The 25,576-nt window shown below is 46.4% G+C and overlaps 1 protein-coding gene across 1 annotated transcript; it reads right to left on the reverse strand.

The window, feature by feature from the left end:
* Positions 1 to 23,616: 23,616 nt before the first annotated feature.
* On the reverse strand, positions 23,617 to 25,099 carry LOC109777364 (acetylserotonin O-methyltransferase 3-like). Its single transcript, XM_020336009.4, has 2 exons — positions 24,338 to 25,099; positions 23,617 to 24,232 (listed from the first exon to the last, which is right to left on the reverse strand). The coding sequence occupies exons 1-2, from the start codon at positions 25,079 to 25,081 to the stop codon at positions 23,924 to 23,926; spliced, it is 1,053 nt and encodes a 350-aa protein (XP_020191598.2). The 5' UTR covers positions 25,082 to 25,099; the 3' UTR covers positions 23,617 to 23,923.
* Between the last annotated feature and the right edge of the window lie 477 nt (positions 25,100 to 25,576).

A 25,576-nucleotide genomic window follows, 5' to 3' on the forward strand; every position in this document is an offset into this window, starting at 1 on the left:
TCGTAGGTAAACCAGAGTAAGATCCGCACCAGAGTGGTACGGTAATCCTGTTCTGGAGGTTATGTTACTAGACCATGACGAACCTACGAACTATGAAGAAGCGATGGTGAGCCCAGATTCCGCAATGGCTTGAGGCCATGAAATCTGAGATGAGATCCATGTATGAAGAACAAAGTATGGACTTTGATTGACTTGCCCAATGATCGGCGAGCCATTGAGATTAAATGGATCTTCAAGAGGAAGACGGACGCTGATAGTAGTGTCACTATCTACAAAGCTAGAATTGTCGCAAAAAGGTTTTCGACAAGTTCAAGATGTTGACTACGATGAGAGTTTCTCACTCGTATCTATGCTTAAGTCTGTCCGAATCATGTTAGCAATTGCCGCATTTTATGAAATCTGGCAAAGGGATAAACAAAACTGCATTCCTTGATGGATTTATTAAAGAAGAGTTGTATATGATACAACCAGAAGGTTTTGTCAATCCTAAAGGTGCTAACAAAATATGCAAGCTCCAGCGATCCATCAATGGACTGGTGCAAGCATCTCGGAGTTGGAATATACGCTTTGATAAGTTGATCAAAGCATATAGTTTTATACAGACTTGCGGTGAAGCCTGTATTTACAAAAAAAAGTGAGTGGGAGCACTACAACATTTCTGATAAGTATATGTGAATGACATATTGTTGATCGGAAATAATGTAGAAATATTCTGCAAAGCATAAATGAGTGTTTGAAAGGAGTTTTTCAAAGAAAGACCTCGGTGAAGCTGCTTGCATATTGAGCATCAAGATCTATAGAGATAGATCAAGACGCTTGATAAGTTTGTTTCAATGAGTACATACCTTAACAAGATTTTGAAGTAGTTCAAAATAGAACAGTCAAAGAAAGAGTTCTTGCCTGTGTTACAAGGTGTGAAATTGAGTAAGACTCAAAACCCGACCACGGCAGAAGATAGAAAGAGAATGAAAGTCATTCCCTATGCCTTGGCCATAGGTTCTATAAAGTATGCCATGCTGTGTACCAGATCTATTGTATATCCTACACTGATTTTGGCAAGGGAGTACAATAGTGATCTAGGAGTAGATCACTGGACAGCGGTCAAAATTATCCTTAGTGGAATAAGGATATGTTTCTCGATTATGGAAGTGACAAAAGGTTCGTCGTAAAGAGTTACGTCGATGCAAATTTTGACACTAATCTAGATGACTCTAAGTCTCGGTCTAGATACATATTGAAAGCGGGAGCAATTAGCTAGAGTAGCTCCATGCAGAGCATTGTAGACATAGAAATTTGCAAAATACTTACGGATCTGAATATGACAGACCCGTTGACTAAAATTATCTCACAAGCAAAACATGATCATACCATAGTACTCTTTGGGTGTTAATAACATAGCGATGTGAACTAGATTACTGACTCTAGTAAACCCTTTGGGTGATGGTCACATGACGATGTGAACTATGGGTGTTAATCACATGGTGATGTGAACTATTCATGTTAAATCACATGGCAATGTGAACTAGATTATTGACTCTAGTGCAAGTGGGAGACTGAAGGAAATATGCCCTAGAGGCAATAATAAAGTTATTATTTATTTCCTTATATCATGATAAATGTTTATTATTCATGCTAGAATTGTATTAACCGGAAACATAATACATGTGTGAATACATAGACAAACAGAGTGTCACTAGTATGCCTCTACTTGACTAGCTCGTTAATCAAAGATGGTTATGTTTCCTAGCCATAGACATAAGTTGTCATTTGATTAACGGGATCACCTCATTAGGAGAATGACGTGATTGACTTGACCCATTCCGTTAGCTTAGCACCCGATCGTTTAGTATGTTGCTATTGCTTTCTTCATGACTTATACATGTTCCTATGACTATGAGATTATGCAACTCCCGTTTACCGGAGGAACACTTTGTGTGCTACCAAACGTCACAACGTAAATGGGTGATTATAAAGGTGCTCTACAGGTGTCTCCAAAGGTACTTGTTGGGTTGGCGTATTTCGAGATTAGGATTTGTCACTCCGATTATCGGAGAGGTATCTCTGGGCCCACTCGGTAATGCACATCACTATAAGCCTTGCAAGCATTGTGACTAATGAGTTAGTTGCAGGATGATGTATTACGGAACGAGTAAAGAGACTTGCCGGTAACGAGATTGAACTAGGTATCGAGATACCGACGATCAAATCTCGGGCAAGTAACATACCGGTGACAAAGGGAACAACGTATGTTGTTATGCGGTCTGACCGATAAAGATCTTCGTAGAATATGTGGGAGCCAATATGGGCATCCAGGTCCCGCTATTGGTTATTGACCGGAGACGTGTCTCGGTCATATCTACATAGTTCTCGAACCTGTAGGGTCCGCACGCTTAACGTTACGATGACAGTTTTATTGAGTTTTGATGTACCGAAAGAGTTCGGAGTCCCGGATTAGATCGGGGATATGACGAGGAGTCTCGAAATGGTCGAGACGTAAAAATCAATATATTGGACGACTATATTCGGACTTCGGAAAGGTTCCGAGTGATTCGGGTATTTTTCGGAGTACCGGAGAGTTACGGGAATTCGTATTGGGCCTTAATGGGCCATACGGGAAAGGAGAGAAAGGCCTCAAAAGGTGGCCGCGCCCCTCCCCTTGGTCTGGTCCGAATTGCACTAGGGAAGGGGGGCGCCTCCTTCCTTCCTTCTCTTTTTCCCTTCCCCTTTTCCTATTCCATGTGGGAGGAGGAATCCTACTAGGACTAGGGAGTCCTAGTAGGACTCCAACCTTCTGGCGCGCCCCAGGGGCTGGCCGGCCTCCCCTCCTCCATCCTTTATATACGGGGGCAGGGGGGCACCCCATAGACACAACAATTGATCCTTGAGATCTCTTAGCCGTGTGCGGTGCCCCCCTCCACCAAATTACACCTCGATAATACCGTTGCGGAGCTTAGGCGAAGCCCTGCGTCGGTGGAACATCATCATCGTCACCACGCCGTCGTGCTGACGAAACTCTCCCTCAACACTCGGCTGGATCAGAGTTCGAGGGACGTCATCGAGCTGAACGTGTGTAGAACTCGGAGGTGCCGTGCGTTCGGTACTTGATCGGTCGGATCGTGAAGACGTACGACTACATCAACCGCGTTGTGATAACGCTTCCGCTGTCGGTCTACGAGGTACGTGGACAACACTCTCCCCTCTCGTTGCTATGCATCACCATGATCTTGCGTGTGCGTAGGATTTTTTTTGAAATTACTACGTTCCCCAACAACAGAAGCTCAATGGCTCAATGATTTCAACACATGGATTCTTTTCATGTAACAGTACAACCCGACCATTGAAGATCCAATGCACAACAAGGCAGAACAAAAAAATCAAGGAAAATGTACAACAAACACTAAGAGGGGCCAACAACATAAAACAACATAACAACAGGGGCGGGAGCACTACAACCTGACCATTAGTTCTATTGATGCCGGTGAACAGGGCCTCAAGGACATGATTAGCATCCAAAATCAAGTGAAATAGAAAAATGCACGAAGCAAGAAGATTAATATTGGACTGCACGAAGCAAGAAGATTAATATTGGAAAAAAATGCACGAAGCAAGATCTATATGATGTTTAATTAAGCAAAACACTATTAGTCATAACAGAAGGAGATAAAGAAAGTCAATAACAGTTCAAAAGCATGTCATTATTTAAACTGAATATGTTTAAAATTCCTATCTGATTTAGACTAAGCAGGAGAACATCTGATACAACTAATAAAGCAAACATCCATAATTTTTTTTATTTCCAAACTTTAAAGAAAGAAGAACCAGACTATTTAAAGAGTATCTAACAGATGTGGAGCAAGTGAGCAACTGAGCATATGTCAACGAGAATTAAACCAACTGTTAGGGTGAACAACCATCATCTCCCTGAGATTTTAAATTGGGCTAACCGGTTAAGCCAACTTTTAAGTTGAATGATAGTATGATGCCAAACAGAACATGTTTGATACTGAATAATATAAACTGAATTTCAACTTGGACTATCTGATATTAGCACATACATTATTTTTTGACTTGGAATATAACAGTACCAAACCACAAGTATTCTTCAATTGGATATACAGGGGACCAAAAAACGTAACTAAAACTGCAGCAATGATATGATCCGCAATTGGACTGTACACCACGCACGCACACCTACCGAATCCAATCCAATCATTTTAATGCCCACATCGTCGCAGCTTAAAAAACCAACACAGGTGTTGGAAATATGAGCAAATTACTACGAGATTTAATCCGAATAAATAGGAAATAGATCATGACAGCAATAGCAGAGATTAAACTAATCATGCGAACTAGCATAGTAGATGAACAGATCACATCTAGGGCACATACTAGAAACATGAATTCTATCACGATCTCGAACAAGAAGGATAGAATCACATACGATGCAGCGGGTGCAGCACCGCCGGCGTTGACGTTGTCGCCCATGTCTTCGAGGATGAGGTTGCCGAGGTCGGGGAAGAAGTCGTCGTTCGCGAATTCGTCAATGCCAGCAGTCGCGCGAGTGCGCTCCCCAAAAACCTGATCGCCCCTCTCCCGTACAGGATCACGAGTGGCGGGGTACCGGAGGCCTGCTGTCCCTTCTCCCGGTGCACGCCGAAAGGAGGGATGGAGAAGACTTGCTTGGCGGCGCAATGATCTGGAACGGTGGTGAGAAACCATACGAAGCGGCGGCAGCTAGGCTAGACGTCTGCCTGACTATATAGTGCGGGCCAGGTAGGTCGTGGGAGTAAATCCCACGTCCGAGTCGTCGCAATCCAAAAGAATCGGAAACGGTTCAGTAATTAACGCGTCCGTTAATTAATAATTAATGACTCATTAATTTTCCCGAGCAGCAAAAATATAGACAACGTGCATAGCTCTGTCCTCGGCTCGGCTCAATCCTGCAACCCGCGGCGCGGCGCGTCGTGACGAGGCGAGGAGGAGGAGCGCGCGTGTAGGTCTCCTCTTCTCATGCTCATACAAGTGGTAGAAGAGCTCACCTTATAAAGAGGTGCAACTCTCTCTCAACTTATGAGGTGGGACTAAACTTTAGCCTCACTCACTCCACTCACAAGTGTGCATGAATGGGCCAAGAGAATTTCAGAATTTTAGTTGGGCTTTGGGCCAAAAGCCCACTAGCAAATTCCAACAATCCCCCACAAAGTCTCATTGGCACATTTCACCATTTGGTTCCAAAACATTGTTTATATACCGGTGCTTAGTGGAGATTGTGAAGTTGAACTTCCACTTAGAGATTTATGCTACACTAGATCACAACTTGAATAGTGGACTATGCCTTGAACTACAAGTTTTCTGCGAGACTAGTTTCACATAAATTCTTGACCGATACTGGGCTGCCGCAAGGCTTCCCCGCGGGTGGAGCGTATACGTCATACTCCAGGGCCTTTCATGAATTTATTAGAGAGCACCCAATTCTCACAGACTGCGACGTTAACAGTCAAATTCATATAGGTGTGTTCCTCAGGAGATGCTCTGCAGGACAACATCTCTGCTTACTCAAATAAGCCACTTGGAACACATTAAGATAAATACCAACCTGCCATGCAGATCAGGAGAGTATTGCATCTTCACGGAGTGGGATAATTAAAATAGGAATACTCTCCTCTCAGCTGACCAACAGCTTGTCTCCCACTTCTACTTCACGGGATCTTTGATCACATAGAGTGGGTTACCACTATGGACAACTCATGCGGTGGGTCTCAAGCCCATCTCCATCGATGCATTATCTATCACGTTACGTGATAGACCCTTTGTGAAGGGATCTGCCAAGTTTTTTGACGTTTGGATATAATCCAACGTAATAACTCCGGAGTTCCTCAATTTTCTGACAGATTTTAGTCTCCTCTTCACATGCCTTGAGGACTTCATATTGTCCTTAGAACTATTTATCTTGACGATCACAGTTCGATTATCACAGTTCATCAGGACAGGGGGTATTGGTTTTTCAACCATAGGTAAGTCCATCAAGAGCTCACGAAGCCACTCTGCTTCAACAGTGGCAGTGTCTAATGCTGTGAGTTCTGCTTCCATAGTTGACCTTGTTAAGATGGTCTGCTTGCAAGACTTCTAGGAAACAGCGCCACCACCAAGTGTAAAAACATAACCACTTGTGGCCTTAATCTCATCAGCATCAGATATCCAGTTTGAGTCACTATAACCCTCCAGTACCCTTGGATACCCGGTGTAGTGAATCCCATAGCTCGCAGTGCCTTTCAAATAGCGCATAACTCTCTCAAGCGCATGCCAATGATCATCTCCTGGTTTTGACACAAACCGACTCAGCTTGCTCACAGCAAAAGAGATGTCAGGCCTCGTGGCACTCGCCAAATACATAAGCGAGCCAATAATCTGAGAATACCTCAGTTGATCTCTAGCAATCCGTCGATTCTTTTGAAGCAACACACTAGCATCATATGGAGTTGGAGAAGGCGTGCAGTCGCTATACCCAAAACGACTCAAGACCTTTTCCACATAGTGAGACTGAAGCAGTGTGATCCCACCATTCTCATCTCTCAACAGCTTGATGTTTAAGATAACATCAGCTACTCCTAGATCCTTCATCTCAAAACAGCGAGATAAGAAATCCTTAACCTCCTTGATTAAATCAAGTTTGGTTCCAAAGATCAATATGTCGTCGACATACAGACAAAGAATAACTCCTTCGCCCCCACCATAGCGATAGTACACGCACTTGTCACCATCGTTTACTACAAAGCCGGCAGCAGTTAATGTTCTTTCGAACTTATCATGCCACTCCTTAGGAGCTTGTTTAAGGCCATATAAAGACTTTAATAACTTGCACACCTTTCCTTCCTGACCAGGTACTACAAAACCATCTGGTTGATCCATGTAAATTTCCTCCTTCAACTCTCCATTGAGGAAAGTTGTCTTAACGTCCATTTGATGAACGAGAAGACCATATGAGGCAGCCAGTGATAGTAGCACCCGAATTGTAGTCAGTCTAGCCACGGGTGAGTAAGTATCAAAGAAGTCTTCACCTTCTTTCTGGGTATAACCCTTAGCCACAAGCCGTGCCTTGTACTTTTCAATCGTACCATCAGGTCTAAGCTTCTTCTTGAACGCCCACTTACATCCTACAGGTTTGCACCGTAAGGACGGTCAGTGATCTCCCAGGTTCCGTTAGCTAAGATGGAATCCATCTCGCTACGAACAACTTCCTTCCAGTAGTCAGCATCAGGAGATGCATAGGCTTCTGAAATAGTCCTGGGTGTGTCATCCATGAGGTACACAATGAAATCATCACCAAAGGACTTTGTAGTCCTCCGTCTCTTACTCCTCACAGGAGTTCCATTGTCACCCTCAACAGGATTCTCAACGTGTTCCATCGCAATGGTGGGTTCAGGAATTACAGCGAATTCCTCACTAGATGGAGTAGGTATCTCCTGATTTGATGAACTCGACGTATCCTTCATAGGAAATATGTCCTCAAAGAAAGTTGCATCATTCGACTCCATAATCGTACCAACATGCATGTCGGATACCTCAGATTTTATTATCAAAAATCTATAGCCAACGCTATGAAAAGCATAGCCCAGAAGAACACAATCCACGGTTTTTGGTCCAAGCTTGCGCTTCTTGGGAATTGGTATATTGACTTTCGCCAAACAACCCCAAGTACGTAGGTAAGAGAGTTTCAATCTTTTCCTTTCCCATTCCTCAAATGGAGTCATGGTCTTAAGCTTTGTGGGAACTCGGTTTAGGACATGACACGCAGTCATTAGCGTCTCCCCCACCATTCCTTGGAAAGACCCGATGTGTCTAACATGGTGTTAACCATATCAGTTAGAGTTCGATTCTTTCTTTCGGCTACCCCATTTGACTGAGGTGAGTAGGGAGGCGTCCTCTCATGGATTATACCATGTTCCGCACAAAACAGATCAAATTCATTGCAAAAATACTCTCCACCACGATCGGACCTAAGCCGTTTAATTTTCCGATCAAGTTGGTTCTCTGCCTCAGCTTTATAGTTTTTGAAGAAAGTTAAAGCCTCATCTTTTGATTTCAGAAGATACACATAACAATATCTAGTGGAGTCATCAATCAACGTCATGAAGTATCTCTTTCCACCTTTCGTCAACACGCCATTCATCTCACAAAGATCAGAATGTATAAGCTCTAGTGGAGCCAAGTCTCTTGCCTCTGCAGTCTTATGGGACTTGTGAGGTTGCTTAGCTTGCACACATACTTGGCACTTGGAGCCTTTGACAGTAGAGATTTTCGGAATTAAATTCATATTGGCTAGCCGCGTCATGCAACCAAAGTTAATATGACAAAGTCGTGAATGCCAAATATCAGACTCATTATTGTGGCAAACATTATTAATAACTTTAGTGTAAATATCTGACAAAGATAGGCGGAACAAGCCTCCGCACTCATAGCCTTTTCCAACAAATTGTCCACACTTAGAAATTACAACTTTATTGGATTCTAAAACCAACTTAAAACCATCTCGACATAAACGGGAACCGCTAACGAGATTTTTATTGATGGACGGCACATGATGAACGTTCTTCAGACGCACGGTCTTCCCCGAAGTGAACTTCAGATCGACCGTACCAACATCTCGAACGATGGCATGTGACCCGTTCACCATCAGCATGGGAGAAGTCCCTGTGGCCTGATAAGAAGAAAACATGGAGGCGTCAGCACAAACATGTACATTGGCACCGGTGTCAATTAACCAATCAGGAGATTGAAATACTGAAAGGATGGTAGGAAGAATATCGTACCCAGAATCCTTCATATCAGTATCACCGATGACAACGTTAGCGGACTTCCCACTCTTCTCATGTTCGCGCTCCTCAAAACGGTTAGCACACTTCGGAGCCCAGTGATTAGGATCACCGCAGACATGGCAAAGTCCCTTCCCCTTCTTATGAGAATTCTTCTTGAAGTTGGTACAATGTGATGGCTTGTTCTTTGTATCAAACTTGCCTTTGCCCTGAGTTTTGTTCTTGTTGTTTTTGAACTTGTTGGGCTGGAAGTTCTTCTTCTGTACCATGTGGGCACTAGAAGTTCCCTCAGCAACTCGAGCACGTGTGTCCTTTGCTCTCGCCTTCTCTTCAACATCAAGAGTACCAATGAGATCCGCAACGGAAAACTCCTGTCTCTTGTGTTTTAGGGAAGTAGCAAAATTGTTCCATGAAGGTGCAAGCTTGGCAATGATGCCTCCGGCAACAAATTTGTCCGGCAACACACACTTGAAGTACTCAAGTTCTTTTGCGAGCGACTGTATCTCATGAGCCTGCTGTACAACAGAACGCTCATCAGTCATCTTGTAGTCATAGAATTGCTCCATGACGTACAACTCGCTGCCGGCGTCCGAGGCTCCAAACTTGGCCTCGAGCGCAGCCCACATGTCCTTGTCGTTTTCAAACGACATATACGAATCCACAATGGAATCATCAAGAACACTCAGAAGGGCGCCTTTAAAGAGGGTATCGATCTTCTCAAAAGCTTCCAGTTGTGCTGGATTAAGATCGCCCTCAGGCTTGCCCTTAGTGGCGTCATAGCAGCCCATGGTCTGAAACCAGTAGACTGCTCTCATGCGCCACCTCTTATATTGCGCCCCCTTAAAGGCAGGCGGCTTCAGATGCGCAGCAAAACCACTGGGAGTAAATTGCCTATAATCAGGTTTTTGGATTGTTGAAAATATGAGCAAATTACTACGAGATTTAATCCGAATAAATAGGAAATAAATCATGACAGCAATAGCAGAGATTAAACTAATCATGCAAACTAGCATAGTAGATGAATAGATCACATCTAGGGCACATACTAGAAACATGAATTCTATCACGATCTCGAACAAGAAGGATAGAATCACATACGATGCAGCGGGTGCAGCACCGCCGGCGTTGACGTTGTCGCCCATGTCGTCGAGGATGAGGTTGCCGAGGTCGGGGAAGAAGTCGTCGTTCGCGAATTCGTCACTGCCAGCAGTCGCGCAAGTGCGCTCCACAAAAACCTGATCGCCCCTCTCCCGTACAGGATCACGAGTGGCGGGGTTCCGAAGGCCTGCTGTCCCTTCTCCCGGTGCACGCCGAAAGGAGGGATGGAGAAGACTTGCTTGGCGGCGCAATGATCTGGAACGGTGGTGAGAAACCATACGAAGCGGCGGCGGCTAGGCTAGACGTCTGCCTGACTATATAGTGCGGGCCGGATAGGTCGTGGGAGTAAATCCCACGTCCGAGTCGTCGCGATCCAAAAGAATCGGAAACGGTTCAGTAATTAACGTGTCTGTTAATTATTAATTAATGACTCATTAATTTTCCTAAGCAGCAAAAATATAGACAACGTGCATAGCTATGTCCTCGGCTCGGCTTAATCCCGCGGCGCGCCGAGGCGAGCGAGGAGGAGGAGCGCGCGTGTAGGTCTCCTCTTCTCATGCTCATACAAGTGGTAGAAGAGCTCACCTTATAAAGAGGTGCAACTCTCTCTCAACTTATGAGGTGGGACTAAACTTTAGCCTCACTCACTCCACTCACATGTGTGCATGAATGGGCCAAGAGAATTTCAGAATTTTAGTTGGGCTTTGGGCCAAAAGCCCACTAGCAAATTCCAACAACAGGCACTTCACAGCTTGAAAAACGAAATCGAGCGCGCAAACAGCTAAATTAAGCAGGTTCAAGGACGGTAGAATTCATGGCACATCTGTAACTTCCCAACATGTAACTTATCTATCAAGCAGCTGTCCCAAATAAATGTTCCCATGAACAACAAAATTACATAAAGATGCAAAAAATAAATAGGAAAGGAGGTATACGGTATACCTCACTCCCCACTAAGCTTCCAAGATATGCCACAGCCTTGACAACTGAAGATGCATTAGTATAATCTGTAACCAATAGGAACAAAGAATACATGTTGAATCACATGAAACATCAATAGAACGCATTGAAGAAGAACAAACAACTTATGAACCCAGACTGCCAAACCGGACAGTGAATCCATGGCGTACCCTTTGGCTCGTCTTGTGGTTGGATAGGGGAGAGCATCGGCCATGACCCTCCTGTCCAGCGCCAAAGAGGAGCATGGATGGGCGGTTAGTGAGGAGCATGGATGTCCACCACGGCAGTCGTCGTGCCGGGGACCTTGCCGCACGTCATTGGCATGAAGCCGTTGGTGCCATTGCGGCAGTCAAGCAGCGTGGCGCTCATGCACCCGACGCGGTTGACCCGCGGTGCCCACGCCTCCAGGGACCGTGGTGCGAACCCGCAGAGGCACACACACACAACATGCCTTTGGTCTGCTGTCTTTCTGAGCTCACCAACCATAGGCACAAAAACATATATATTGGCTGTAAGAAGAGATGGAAAAGGAATGTGGCACAGAGCAAACCAACTGCTATATACTACAGCTGAAATGTCGAAAACATGTTTTAAAGTTATCTTAGTTGGCTTTGTCGAAGGACTGGCTATCAGCTGTTTTCTTTCAGGCACTTGCAGCTTATGGAGAACTACATAAAATAATCTGCCTACTGTCAAAAGGACGAACCATCTATGTAATAGCAATCATCGGTGACTATAGGCAAGTAATTTCACAAGCACACATAGTCTAAATGCTTATGCACTCTTCGTGTGCCATGACATGAGAATCGCAACCTGATATATTGCAGATTTTAAGCGTACATAAGACAATGTGCAAAACACATACGATATGTCATTTGCATAACCAGCGCAATGGTCCATACAGCCAACCGATAGAACAACGAGTGATCACTACATACCATACTTACGAAAAGGACATAACTAACTGCATCTTGGACGATACATCAGATGGTCATTGTGTGTCGCCGGTTTATCCATCTGAACTTAGCCCCTAGAAATGCCGAAGAAAGGTATCAGATCAGAGCATAGCAAAAGCATTGAAAAATTATTATTGTTTTTTAAATACCTTTTTACTCTTCATAGTCGTGCTTGCGTTGTCCAAATAAATCTTTGCGAGCATGGCACACAGCATGTTTCCCAGCTTGCTTGCTGTTCGACAGTTCAACGTATGGTTCAATGCTTTGGCGTGTGAAACAATTACATTTTAGAACTTAGGCAAGGTTTGTCTAGTATACCTTGACTTGTCTTGTCTAGCTTCAGAGGCGGCGTCATCTTCTGTTCGGTTGTGCTCTGCATATACTAAGAAGGTAGTAATATCAACAGAATATTATCGACAACTAATGCTTAGAAGAAGCAAATAATTGTGAGTCTATGAGTGACAGCTGGGTCAGTATCCATAAAAATAGGGACCTCACAATCTGCAACAATGGTTGTTGCATCAATATACAGTAGGAAAGCACATAAGGCCAATATTTCTCCTACCAAGTCATACATATCTTCTAACAGCACAATCAGTATGGACAAACAAAGAAAATATATCAGCCTACATCATTGGCAATCAATATATACATGATAAAGGGGCGATGGACGTACACTCGATCAAATGTCAGTATGCAAGTACAAGTATTACAAAAGAGACCAAGCAGCAATGTTTCATAAAGAAGTCGCTAGATATGTCGAGCTTTTTATCGCCATCTTCAGTCTCCTTGAACATTTTGGACATCCTCTTTTTTAAGTCACTTGCTTGGTCTTCAAATCGTGAGATGGAGATACTGGTAGACGCTGTTGGAAATATGCCCTAGAGGCAATAATAAATGGTTATTATTATATTTCTTTGTTCATGATAATCGTCTATTATTCATGCTATAATTGTATTGTCCGGAAACCGTAATACATGTGTGAATACATAGACCACAACGTGTCCCTAGTAAGCCTCTAGTTAACTAGCTCGTTGATCAACAGATAGTCATGGTTTCCTGACTATGGACATTGGATGTCATTGATAACGGGATCACATCATTAGGAGAATGATGTGATGGACAAGACCCAATCCTAAGCATAGCATAAAAGATCGTGTAGTTTTGTTTGCTAGAGCTTTTCCAATGTCAAGTATCTTTTCCTTAGACCATGAGATCGTGCAACTCCCGGATACCGTAGGAGTGCTTTGGGTGTGCCAAACGTCACAACGTAACTGGGTGACTATAAAGGTGCACTACGGGTATCTCCGAAAGTGTCTGTTGGGTTGGCACGGATCGAGACTGGGATTTGTCACTCCGTGTGACGGAGAGGTATCTCTGGGCCCACTCGGTAATGCATCATCATAATGAGCTCAATGTGACTAAGGCGTTAGTCACGGGATCATGCATTGCGGTACGAGTAAAGAGACTTGCCGGTAACGAGATTGAACAAGGTATTGGGATACCGACGATCGAATCTCGGGCAAGTAACATACCGATTGACAAAGGGAATTGCATACGGATTGATTGAATCCTCGACACCGTGGTTTATCCGATGAGATCATCGTGGAACATGTGGGAGCCAACATGGGTATCCAGATCCCGCTGTTGGTTATTGACCGGAGAGGCGTCTCGGTCATGTCTGCATGTCTTCCGAACCCGTAGGGTCTACACACTTAAGGTCCGGTGACGCTAGGGTTGTAGAGATATATGTATGCGGAAACCCGAAAGTTGTTCGGAGTCCCGGATGAGATCCCGGACGTCACGAGAGGTTCCGGAATGGTCCGGAGGTGAAGAATTATATATAGGAAGTCAAGTTTCGGCCACCGGGAAAGTTTCGGGGGTTACCGGTATTGTACCGGGACCACCGGAAGGGTCCCGGGGGTCCACCGGGTGGGGCCACCTGTCCCGGAGGGTCCCGTGGGCTGAAAGTGGAAGGGAACCAGCCCCTAGTGGGCTGGGGCGCCCCCCCTTGGGCCTCCCCCCTGCGCCTAGGGTTGGGAACCCTGGGGGGGGGGGAGCTTCCCCCTTGCCTTGGGGGGCAAGGCACCCCTTCCCCCCCACTTGGCCGTCGCCCCCCCTTTGGATCTGATCTCCAGGGCCGGCGCCCCCCAGGGGGCCTATATAAAGGGGGGGGGAGGGAGGGCAGCAACACAACAGCCTTGGGCGCCTCCCTCCTCCCCTGTTACACCTCTCCGTCTCGCAGAAGCTCGGCGTAGCCCTGCCGGACACCCGCTACATCCACCACCACGCCGTCGTGCTGCTGGATCTCCATCAACCTCTCCTTCCCCCTTGCTGGATCAAGAAGGAGGAGACGTCGCTGCACCGTACGTGTGTTGAACGCGGAGGTGCCGTCCGTTCGGCACTCGGTCATCGGTGATTTGGATCACGGCGAGTACGACTCCGTCATCCACGTTCATTGAAACGCTTCCGCTCGCGATCTACAAGGGTATGTAGATGCACTCCTTTCCCCTCGTTGCTAGTAGACTCCATAGATGCATCTTGGTGAACGTAGGAAAATTTTAAATTATGCTACGATTCCCAAACAGTGGCATCATGAGCCAGGCCTATGCGTAGTTACTATGCACGAGTAGAACACAAAGAAGTTGTGGGCGTTGAGTTTGCCAATTCTTCTTGCCGCTACTAGTCTTTTCTTGTTTCGGCGGCATTGTAGGATGAAGCGGCCCGGACCGACCTTACACGTACGCTTACGTGAGACAGGTTCCACCGATTGACATGCACTAGTTGCATAAGGTGGCTAGCGGGTGTCTGTCTCTCCTACTTTAGTCGGAACGGATTTGATGAAAAGGGTCCTTATGAAGGGTAAATAGAAATTGGCAAATCACGTTGTGGTCATACGTAGGTAAGAAACGTTCTTGCTAGAAACCTACAAACCACGTAAAAACTTGCAACAACAATTAGAGGACGTCTAACTTGTTTTTGCAGCATGTGCTATGTGATATGATATGGCCAGAAGATGTGATGAATGATATATGTGATGTATGAGATTGATCATATTCTTGTAATAGGAATCACGACTTGCATGTCGATGAGTATGACAACTGGCAGGAGCCATAGGAGTTGTCTTTATTATTTTGTATGACCTGCGTGTCATTGAATAACGCCATGTAAATTACTTTACTTTATTGCTAAACGCGTTAGCCATAGAAGTAGAAGTAATCGTTGGCGTGACGACTTCATGAAGACACAATGATGGAGATCATGATGATGGAGATCATGGTGTCATGCCGGTGACGAAGATGATCATGGTGCCCCGAAGATGGAGATCAAAGGAGCATAATGATATTGGCCATATCATGTCACTATTTGATTGCATGTGATGTTTATCATGTTTTTGCATCTTATTTGCTTAGAACGACGGTAGCAAGTAGGATGATCCCTTATAATAATTTCAAGAAAGTGTTCACCCTAACTGTGCACCGTTGCGAAGGTTCGTTGTTTCGAAGCACCACGTGATGATCGGGTGTGATAGATTCTAACATTCGAATACAACGGGTGTTGACGAGCCTAGCATGTACAGACATGGACTCGGAACACACGCAATACACTTAGGTTGACTTGACGAGCCTAGCATGTACAGACATGGCCTCGGAACACGGAGGACCGAAAGGTCGAGCATGAGTCGTATAGAAGATACGATCAACATGGAGATGTTCACCGATCTTGACTAGTCCGTCTCACGTGATGATCGGACACGGCCTAGTTGAACTCGGATCATGTTTCACTTAGATGACTAGAGGGATGTCTATCTGAGTGGGAGTTCATTAAATAATTTGATTATATGAACTTAATTATCATGAACTTAGTCTAAAATCTTTACACTATGTCTTGTAGATCAAATGGCCAACGTTGTCCTCAATTTCAACGCGTTCCTAGAGAAAACCAAGCTGAAAGATGATGGCAGCAATTATACGGACTGGGTCCGGAACCTGAGGCTCATCCTCATAGTAGCCAAGAAAGATTATGTCTTAGAAGCACCGCTAGGTGAAGCACCAATCCCTGAGAATCAAGACGTTATGAACGCTTGGCAAACACGTGCTGATGATTACTCCCTCGTTCAATGCGGCATGCTTTACAGCTTAGAACCGGGTCTCCAAAAGCGTTTTGAGAAACATGGAGCATATGAGATGTTCGAGGAGCTGAAAATGGTTTTCCAAGCTCATGCCCGGGTCGAGAGATATGATGTCTCCGACAAGTTCTTCAGCTGTAAAATGGAGGAGAACAGTTCTGTTAGTGAGCACATACTCAGAATGTCTGGGTTGCACAACCGCTTGACTCAGCTGGGAGTTAATCTCCCGGATGACGCGGTCATTGACAGAATCCTCCATTCGCTTCCACCAAGCTACAAGAGCTTCGTGATGAACTTCAATATGCAGGGGATGGAAAAGACCATCCCTGAGGTATATTCAATGCTGAAATCAGCGGAGGTGGAGATCAGAAAAGAACATCAAGTGTTGATGGTGAATAAAACCACTAAGTTCAAGAAGGGCAAGGGTAAGAAGAACTTCAAGAAGGACGGCAAGGGAGTTGCCGCGCCCGGTAAGCCAGTTGCCAGGAAGAAGTCGAAGAATGGACCCAAGCCTGAAACTGAGTGCTTTTATTGCAAGGGAAGTGGTCACTGGAAGCGGAACTGCCCCAAATATTTAGCGGACAAGAAGAAGGCCGGCAACACTCAAGGAACTACGGAATAAACGGAGACTGGCAAAGGACGAGGTGACGATGCGCGTCGGGAATGGTTCCAAGGTCGATGTGATCGCCGTTGGCACGCTACCTCTGCATCTACCCACGGGATTAGTTTTAAACCTCAATAATTGTTATTTAGTGCCAGCTTTGAGCATGAACATTGTATCTGGATCTCGTTTAATTCGAGATGGCTACTCATTTAAATCTGAGAATAATGGTTGTTCTATTTACTTGAGAGATATGTTTTATGGTCATGCCCCGCTGGTCAATGGTTTATTTTTGATGAATCTCGAACGTGATGTTACACAAGTTCATAGTGTGAATACCAAAAGATGTAAAGTTGATAACGATAGTCCCACATACTTGTGGCACTGCCGCCTTGGTCACATTGGTGTCAAGCGCATGAAGAAGCTCCATGCAGATGGACTTTTGGAGTCTCTTGATTATGAATCATTTGACACGTGCGAACCATGCCTCATGGGTAAGATGACCAAGACTCCGTTCTCCGGAACAATGGAGCGAGCAACCAACTTATTGGAAATCATACATACCGATGTGTGCGGTCCAATGAGTGTTGAGGCTCGCGGAGGATATCGTTATGTTCTCACTCTCACTGATGATTTAAGTAGATATGGGTATGTCTACCTAATGAAACACAAGTCTGAAACCTTTGAAAAGTTCAAGGAATTTCAGAGTGAGGTTGAGAATCAACGTGACAGAAAAATAAAATTCTTACGATCAGATCGTGGTGGAGAATATTTAAGTCACGAGTTTGGTGCACACTTAAGGAAATGTGGAATAGTTTCACAACTCACGCCGCCTGGAACACCTCAGAGAAATGGTGTGTCCGAACGTCGTAATCGCACTCTATTGGATATGGTGCGATCTATGATGTCTCTTACCGATTTACCGCTCTCATTTTGGGGTTATGCTTTAGAGACTGCCGCATTCACTTTAAATAGGGCTCCGTCGAAATCCGTTGAGATGACACCGTATGAATTATGGTTTGGGAAGAAACCTAAGCTGTCGTTTCTAAAAGTTTGGGGATGCGATGCTTATGTCAAGAAACTTCAACCTGAAAAGCTCGAACCCAAGTCGGAAAAATGCGTCTTCATAGGATACCCTAAGGAAACTATTGGGTATACCTTCTACCTCAGATCCGAAGGCAAGATCTTCGTTGCCAAGAACGGGTCCTTTCTGGAGAAGGAGTTTCTCTCGAAAGAATTGAGTGGGAGGAAAGTGGAACTTGATGAGGTGATAGTCACCCCTTCCGAACCGGAAAGTAGCGCAGCGCCGGAAAATGTTCCTGTGGTGCCTACACCGACTGGGGAGGAAGTTAATGATGATGATCATGAAGCTTCAGATCAAGTTACTGAACTTCGTAGGTTCACAAGGACACGTTCCGCACCAGAGTGGTACGGCAACCCTGTCCTGGAAATCATGTTGTTAGACAACGGTGAACCTTCGAACTATGAAGAAGCGATGGCGGGCCCGGATTCCGACAAATGGCTAAAAGCCATGAAATCCGAGATAGGATCCATGTATGAAAACGAAGTATGGACTTTGACTGACTTGCCCGATGATCGGCGAGCCATAGAAAACAAATGGATCTTTAAGAAGAAGACAGACGCGGATGGTAATGTGACCATCTATAAGGCTCGACTTGTCGCTAAGGGTTATCGACAAATTCAAGGGGTTGACTACGATGAGACTTTCTCACCCGTAGCGAAGCTGAAGTCAGTCCGAATCATGTTAGCAATTGCCGCATACTATGATTATGAGATATGGCAGATGGACGTCAAAACGGCATTCCTTAACGGCTTCCTTAAGGAAGAGTTGTATATGATGCAGCCGGAAGGTTTTGTCGATCCTAAGAATGCTAACAAAGTATGCAAGCTCCAGCGCTCAATCTATGGGCTGGTGCAAGCATCTCGGAGTTGGAACATTCGCTTTGATGAGATGATCAAAACGTTTGGGTTTACACAGACTTATGGAGAAGCCTGTGTTTACAAGAAAGTGAGTGGGAGCTCTGTAGCATTTCTCATATTATATGTGGATGACATATTATTGATGGGAAATGATATAGAATTCTTGGAAAGTATTAAGGCCTATTTGAATAAGTGTTTTTCAATGAAGGACCTTGGAGAAGCTGCTTATATATTAGGCATCAAGATCTATAGAGATAGATCAAGACGCCTCATTGGTCTTTCACAGAGTACATACCTTGACAAGATATTGAAGAAGTTCAGTATGGATCAGTCCAAGAAGGGGTTCTTGCCTGTATTGCAAGGTGTGCAATTGAGCACAGCTCAATGCCCGACCACGACAGAAGATATAGAAAAGATGAGTGTCATCCCCTATGCCTCGGCCATAGGGTCTATTATGTATGCCATGCTGTGTACCAGACATGATGTAAACCTTGCTGTAAGTTTGGTAGGAAGGTACCAAAGTAATCCCGGCATGGAACACTGGAAGCGGTCAAGAATATCCTGAAGTACCTGAAGAGGACTAAGGATATGTTTCTCATTTATGGAGGTGACGAAGAGCTCGTCGTAAAGGGTTACGTCGACGCTAGCTTCGACACAGATCTAGATGACTCGAAGTCATAGACCGGATACGTGTATATTTTGAATGGAGGAGCAGTAAGCTGGTGCAGTTGCAAGCAAAGCGTCGTGGCGGGATCTACATGTGAAGCGGAATACATGGCAGCCTCGGAGGCAGCACAGGAAGCAGTCTGGATGAAGGAGTTCATTACCGACCTAGGGGTGATTCCCAATGCGTCGGGCCCGATGACTCTCTTATGTGACAACACTGGAGCCATTGCCCTTGCGAAGGAGCCCAGGTTTCACAGGAAGACCAGGCATATCAAGCGTCGCTTCAACTCCATTCGTGAAAGTGTTCAAAATGGAGACATAGAAATTTGTAAAGTACACACGGACCTGAATGTAGCAGATCCGTTGACTAAACCTCTCCCTAGGGCAAAACATGATCAACACCAGGACGCAATGGGTGTTCGATTCATCACAATGTAACTAGATTATTGACTCTAGTGCAAGTGGGAGACTGTTGGAAATATGCCCTAGAGGCAATAATAAATGGTTATTATTATATTTCTTTGTTCATGATAATCATCTATTATTCATGCTATAATTGTATTGTCCGGAAACCGTAATACATGTGTGAATACATAGACCACAACGTGTCCCTAGTAAGCCTCTAGTTAACTAGCTCGTTGATCAACAGATAGTCATGGTTTCCTGACTATGGACATTGGATGTCATTGATAACGGGATCACATCATTAGGAGAATGATGTGATGGACAAGACCCAATCCTAAGAACAGCATAAAAGATCGTGTAGTTTCGTTTGCTAGAGCTTTTCCAATGTCAAGTATCTTTTCCTTAGACCATGAGATCGTGCAACTCCCGGATACCGTAGGAGTGCTTTGGGTGTGCCAAACGTCACAACATAACTGGGTGACTATAAAGGTGCACTACGGGTATCTCCGAAAGTGTCTGTTGGGTTGGCACGGATCGAGACTGGGATTTGTCACTCCGTGTGACGGAGAGGTATCTCTGGGCCCACTCGGTAATGCATCATCATAATGAGCTCAATGTGACTAAGGCGTTAGTCACGGGATCATGCATTGCGGTACGAGTAAAGAGACTTGCCGGTAACGAGATTGAACAAGGTATTGGGATACCGACGATCGAATCTCGGGCAAGTAACATACCGATTGACAAAGGGAATTGCATACGGATTGATTGAATCCTCGACACCGTGGTTCATCCGATGAGATCATCGTGGAACATGTGGGAGCCAACATGGGTATCCAGATCCCGCTGTTGGTTATTGACCGGAGAGGCGTCTCGGTCATGTCTGCATGTCTCCCGAACCCGTAGGGTCTACACACTTAAGGTCCGGTGACGCTAGGGTTGTAGAGATATATGTATGCGGAAACCCGAAAGTTGTTCGGAGTCCCGGATGAGATCCCGGACGTCACGAGAGGTTCCGGAATGGTCCGGAGGTGAAGAATTATATATAGGAAGTCAAGTTTCGGCCACCGGGAAAGTTTCGGGGGTTACCGGTATTGTACCGGGACCACCGGAAGGGTCCCGGGGGTCCACCGGGTGGGGCCACCTGTCCCGGAGGGTCCCGTGGGCTGAAAGTGGAAGGGAACCAGCCCCTAGTGGGCTGGGGCGCCCCCCTTGGGCCTCCCCCCTGCGCCTAGGGTTGGGAACCCTAGGGGGGGGGAGCTTCCCCCTTGCCTTGGGGGGCAAGGCACCCCTTCCCCCCCACTTGGCCGCCGCCCCCCTTTGGATCTGATCTCCAGGGCCGGCGCCCCCCCAGGGGGCCTATATAAAGGGGGGGAGGGCAGCAACACAACAGCCTTGGGCGCCTCCCTCCTCCCCTGTTACACCTCTCCGTCTCGCAGAAGCTCGGCGTAGCCCTGCCGGACACCCGCTACATCCACCACCACGCCGTCGTGCTGCTGGATCTCCATCAACCTCTCCTTCCCCCTTGCTGGATCAAGAAGGAGGAGACGTCGCTGCACCGTACGTGTGTTGAACGCGGAGGTGCCGTCCGTTCGGCACTCGGTCATCGGTGATTTGGATCACGGCGAGTACGACTCCGTCATCCACGTTCATTGGAACGCTTCCGCTCGCGATCTACAAGGGTATGTAGATGCACTCCTTTCCCCTCGTTGCTAGTAGACTCCATAGATGCATCTTGGTGAACGTAGGAAAATTTTAAATTATGCTACGATTCCCAAACAGACGCGACACCAAGTACTCACCTTACTTGGATGACTCGGTTTCCTGGCATACAATGCTGCAAAAACAAAGATCAGCAGAGAGAGAGAGACCCTTGCAGGTTAGCCAAAAATTCATTGTTTGTCACCTACATTCATTGTTTCAGATTTCTTATCACAGCAGGACTACTCTCTGAAGAAAGATTGAGTTTTCTTCTCAGACCACGGCTATGCTATCTCTCTCCCAAATTAAGGGATGGAGCAGCAAATACTCATATTCTCATGGGAAAGAAGAAGACACGAAAAGAGAAAAAGGAGTGAGGAATTTTTACCAGCGCCACAAGGCTCGCAAATCTGCGTCGCCCTCCGCCAACAACAGCGCCAAGATGTCCGCCTCCTTGTCCTGGCCGCGGTTATCTTGTGGATGGCGCCCATGGATTTGAAGTGGGGTGACTTGAGAATCCCCTCCCTTGATATGGCTTGCTGTTCCCTTTTGAAGTTTGTCCATGGAGAAGAGAAGCTTCATGAGCATACACACACACAAAAAAAAGATAAGAGAAGGGGGCTCTGGAAAGTAAAACAGCAATGGGGATGGGGGTGCTTACCCGAGCTAGGAGCCGTGGAGGCGGAGGTTGTTGGCCCAGCACCGCACCGGAGCAGACGACGGCGAGCTCGACCATGTGCGGGCCGTGGTGGTCGTCCTCCCGTCGCGCGAGGTGACTGGGAAGCGGCAGCTCGAGCGGCAGATCCTCGATGGCGAGCGGCAGAGAGAGGCGAACGACGGGAAGGGGGACGAACGGTGGTGAGAGCAGGAGCGGTGAGGCTGGTGGCTAGGGTTAGGGTTTGGAGAGGAGGGAGAGAGAGAGAGGGAGAGAGGAGGCGGGAGGAAGAGGAGAGGGGCGGCGCGAAGTCGTGGATATGTGACCGGGCGAGCGGCGATGGCGGCGGTGGCAGGGCAGGGAGGCGGGCGCGGGAGGGAGAGAGGGAGGCGATTGGGCAGCGAGCATTGGAGGAGAGAGGCCACGAGGATTGGGCAGCGGTTAGGGTCGAGACCGGCGCATACTGTCCCACCCTTGTTAGTATTGGATATTTTCCCAACCAGGCGAAATGTCGAAAATGCCCTCGGCGGGCTCTGGGAATTACCCGCGGTGGCACGAGATCTTTACAACGGGAGGTAACTACTCGTTGCTACAGGGGGCGGGGATTCGATCCGACGGCCGACGTCCTCCCACCGCTCGATCGGACGGCTGAAATCGCATCAAGGGAATCGATCGGACGGCCGAGAGGCCCAAATCGCTGAGGAGCCAGGGATTCCGATCGTAGTCGTTTTTCTGGATGCTCTTCCAACATGCAGAGCCTTGCTCAAATAGCATTTTTTTTTGTTAATCATTTGAGGTAACAAAATGATACTGTAGATGGCAAAAAATAAATAAAGGAACATTCATCCACGACGCTATGGGCCACATAATGGTCCGCCAATACGTGGAAAGCACTTAGTAGAGAATGATCAGCGTGTATTCCGCAAAAAAGAAAAAGAAAAAGAAAATGATCAGCGTGACGATGATGGAAGAATGGCTGACTGACTGGCTAGGTTACTACCGGAGATGGCCACACCCCGGCTGAAATTCCCGAGGAGAGAGATTCGTTAGACAAAAATCCGTAAAAGCCCGATAATAATCCATGCGTCAAGGATTATTGGTTACTACTGTATGATTGTAGTCTCTATCTCTACGACTACTCACAGTGGGAGTAACATAGATGGTAACATCATACTTATCTAGGCAAAATAGATGATGTGGCATGTAATCAATGAAGAAAGAGAGGCATGTGGTAACATAGCTAGTTACTATAACATCACACATATCAAGAAAAGATGAGTCTACAACGTAATAAATGAAGTGATGCATGGCACAACACATATGTTACTACCCACTGTGAATGTAGTAACATAGACTAGTAACATATGCATGTTACTACTCTAAGTTACTTCCCACTGTGACTAGTCTACTACTACTTAAAATAAACGTAAGGTTTCTATTTCACCTTTCTTTCCACCACCCCTTCGTCCAACCTTCCTTGTATGATAATAAATTAACTTAATTTATTCATCTTCTGAACCAGTTTCACTATAATTTACTTACCAAACTTCAGATCAAAATCTAAGGTAATTCATGGGCAGAATTTGATGAGCATTTATTTACACAATCACATTATTATAGACAGTTAAATCACAAGCCGACGTATTAGAAGATTTATGTCTCGTTGCAACGCACGAGCATTGTTCTAGTACCAGTTTTATTTTCCCAAGGAATCCCCAAAAAGTAGCACACACTACAGATTACGTCTTTTAGCAGAAAGAAAATTCTCCGACTGTCTTACGGTTACAGGCAGGGACACTACTGATGATTTTCTAACCTCTAGAAAACACGAACATGAAACTTCAAAAAAAAAGAAAAACACGAAACATGAAGGAGGACTCAAAACATTATTGTGTAAATAGTCTGCTAGTGCAAGACATTATTCGATCGACAGCATGAACCACACCAAACCATACATGCTGCTTATTTATCTTATTTATTTCTGTTTTGGCAGGCACACATTCAAGGGTAGACTTCAATGATGGACCGATATCCAAGCATCGGAGTGATCTTGTAGTCCTTGAAGCCGGCCTCGAAGAAGATCTTCCTCCACTGATGCTCGTCTCGATCCGTCCCGTCAACGCGCATCATGAAGACATCATATAGAACCTGCATCTCCCTAAGAAGAACTTCGTCCCGCGACACACCGGAGCCTATCACGACGTCGATGATTATCACCTTCCCTCCGGCGCTTCTACCGGTTGTTATGGCGTCTTTGCACCGTCGTAGCACCTTGACGGCATCTTCGTCTTGCCACAAGCACATAACCCACTGGAGAAACGGAAGAAGACACACACGTGTGTATGTAATAGTTGAACGACCCCCACAAAAAAAGTTGAAGGAAGAAAGAAGACACAGTGTCCTACGTGTACGTACCTTGAGTAGAACAACGTCGGCAGGTGGCACGTACTCAAACAAATCGCCGGCCGCAAACTGGACGTTTTCAATGGCAGGTGCCCCTGCGATCGCGTGTGGGAGATCAAGCACGATGCACTTGATGTGGGGGAACGCTTTGCAGATGGCTTCCGCTGCGGCACCATGGGCACCACCGGCGTCGACGAGGGAGCTCACGCCCTCGAAGATGCCGCGGTGCTCCTTGAGGGCAACCTCCATGACGAGGCGGCTGTCGGCGGCCACGCCGACGTTGTACTCCCCGCGCGTATCCATCCTTGCTACCATTTCATCTCGCGTGCACCCGTGCACCACCTCGAAGAGCGTGCGAGCTGACGCGTGCTCGTCGGTGAACCACTCCGCTATGCCGCAGAGAGCGGTCACGTACGACGGGTCCAAAAACAGACGCACGATGGGAGACTGGTTGTAGTCCCCGACGAGGAGGCGGGAGACCGGGGTGAGCTTGTAGCGCACGTCGTTGGCATCGGCGTGGCGGCCTTGATCGACAGAGAAGATGCCGAAGGTGACGAGGACGCGCATGAGCCGACGGAGGTGGGAAAGCTTCGTCGGTTGGATCCCGGTCTCGGTGGCAACCTCGGGCAAGGTGGCGGCACCTCCACGGCGGTGGATGGCGTCGGAGATGCGTAGGTCCACGGCGGCCTTGAGCGCCGCGGACCTGACAAACGCCATGGCGTGGTGGTAGAGCTCAAGCTGAGCTTGGAGCGCCATGATATATTTTGTGTGCCAAGAACTCTGCTATGCTCCTCAGGTACTTATAGACTTGTACAATAGTACAAGCCTTGCGTGTAGGAGTGTCTAGCTAGCTAGGAAAATGATTGCGCAACGACCATGCATGCATGCATGATCTATCTACCTGGATCTGGATGCATGTGTCTTTCGGGACTCTGGACGTGGACATACTGGCACGTCGGAGACACGCGCGTGCCTTTCGGCCGCTCCAGCCTACACCGCCGATCATCCGCGCCTCAAGGTGGACCGATGAACTCAATCTTTGTGTGAGTCCTACCTCATCCCTTCCTTTTTCTGAGCGGTTGGATCTGTTTTTTTCATCCACTAGTAAGCATGCACGTGCACGCACGTATGCAGCGCTGCTATGCACACGATGCCATCGGACGATTCATGCACGACATCACATATCAAGTGGTTCATGCATATCATCGAGCGCATATCAACGGCTGTATGGCCCATCGTGCCGCTGTCGTG

The sequence above is a fragment of the Aegilops tauschii genome, chromosome 2 (assembly GCF_002575655.3).
Source record: "Aegilops tauschii subsp. strangulata cultivar AL8/78 chromosome 2, Aet v6.0, whole genome shotgun sequence".
Lineage (NCBI taxonomy): Eukaryota > Viridiplantae > Streptophyta > Magnoliopsida > Poales > Poaceae > Aegilops > Aegilops tauschii.